The 251-nt window shown below is 66.1% G+C and overlaps 1 protein-coding gene across 8 annotated transcripts in view; it reads left to right on the top strand.

Moving 5' to 3' along the window:
* SAMD10 (sterile alpha motif domain containing 10) overlaps positions 1-251 on the top strand; it is a 5,605-nt gene that overhangs the window by 1,450 nt on the left and 3,904 nt on the right. The window contains exon 1 of one of the 8 annotated variants that reach the window (XM_015567686.1): positions 7-250. The exons of the other annotated variants lie outside the window; for them this stretch is intronic. Coding sequence (XP_015423172.1) covers positions 231-250 — 20 coding nt within the window. The 5' untranslated portion in view covers positions 7-230. Of the gene's footprint in view, positions 1-6; position 251 lie in introns of those variants that run through there. 8 annotated transcript variants of the gene reach the window in all.

Consider the following 251-nt stretch of genomic DNA (forward strand, 5'->3'; position numbering starts at 1 on the left):
CCTAGGCTGGCATCACCGTGAGGTCCCCTTTTTCTTCTCCCGGGGGTGGGGGGGCGGGTAAAACACACGCACACACACACCCCTCCCCAGCCCTTTGCATTGGGGCCAAGGCCACAGCCCGGCTCGGGCGCTCCCTCCCCGCCCCATCTTCTGTGGAATTAAGACATTGGGCTGGAAGGAGAGAAGGACAGACGTGCCGACGGAGACCCCACCTGGAGCGCGGTCCGGAAATGGGTGGGACCCGGCCGGCC

This window comes from Myotis davidii, unplaced genomic scaffold, assembly GCF_000327345.1.
Source record: "Myotis davidii unplaced genomic scaffold, ASM32734v1 scaffold244, whole genome shotgun sequence".
Lineage (NCBI taxonomy): Eukaryota > Metazoa > Chordata > Mammalia > Chiroptera > Vespertilionidae > Myotis > Myotis davidii.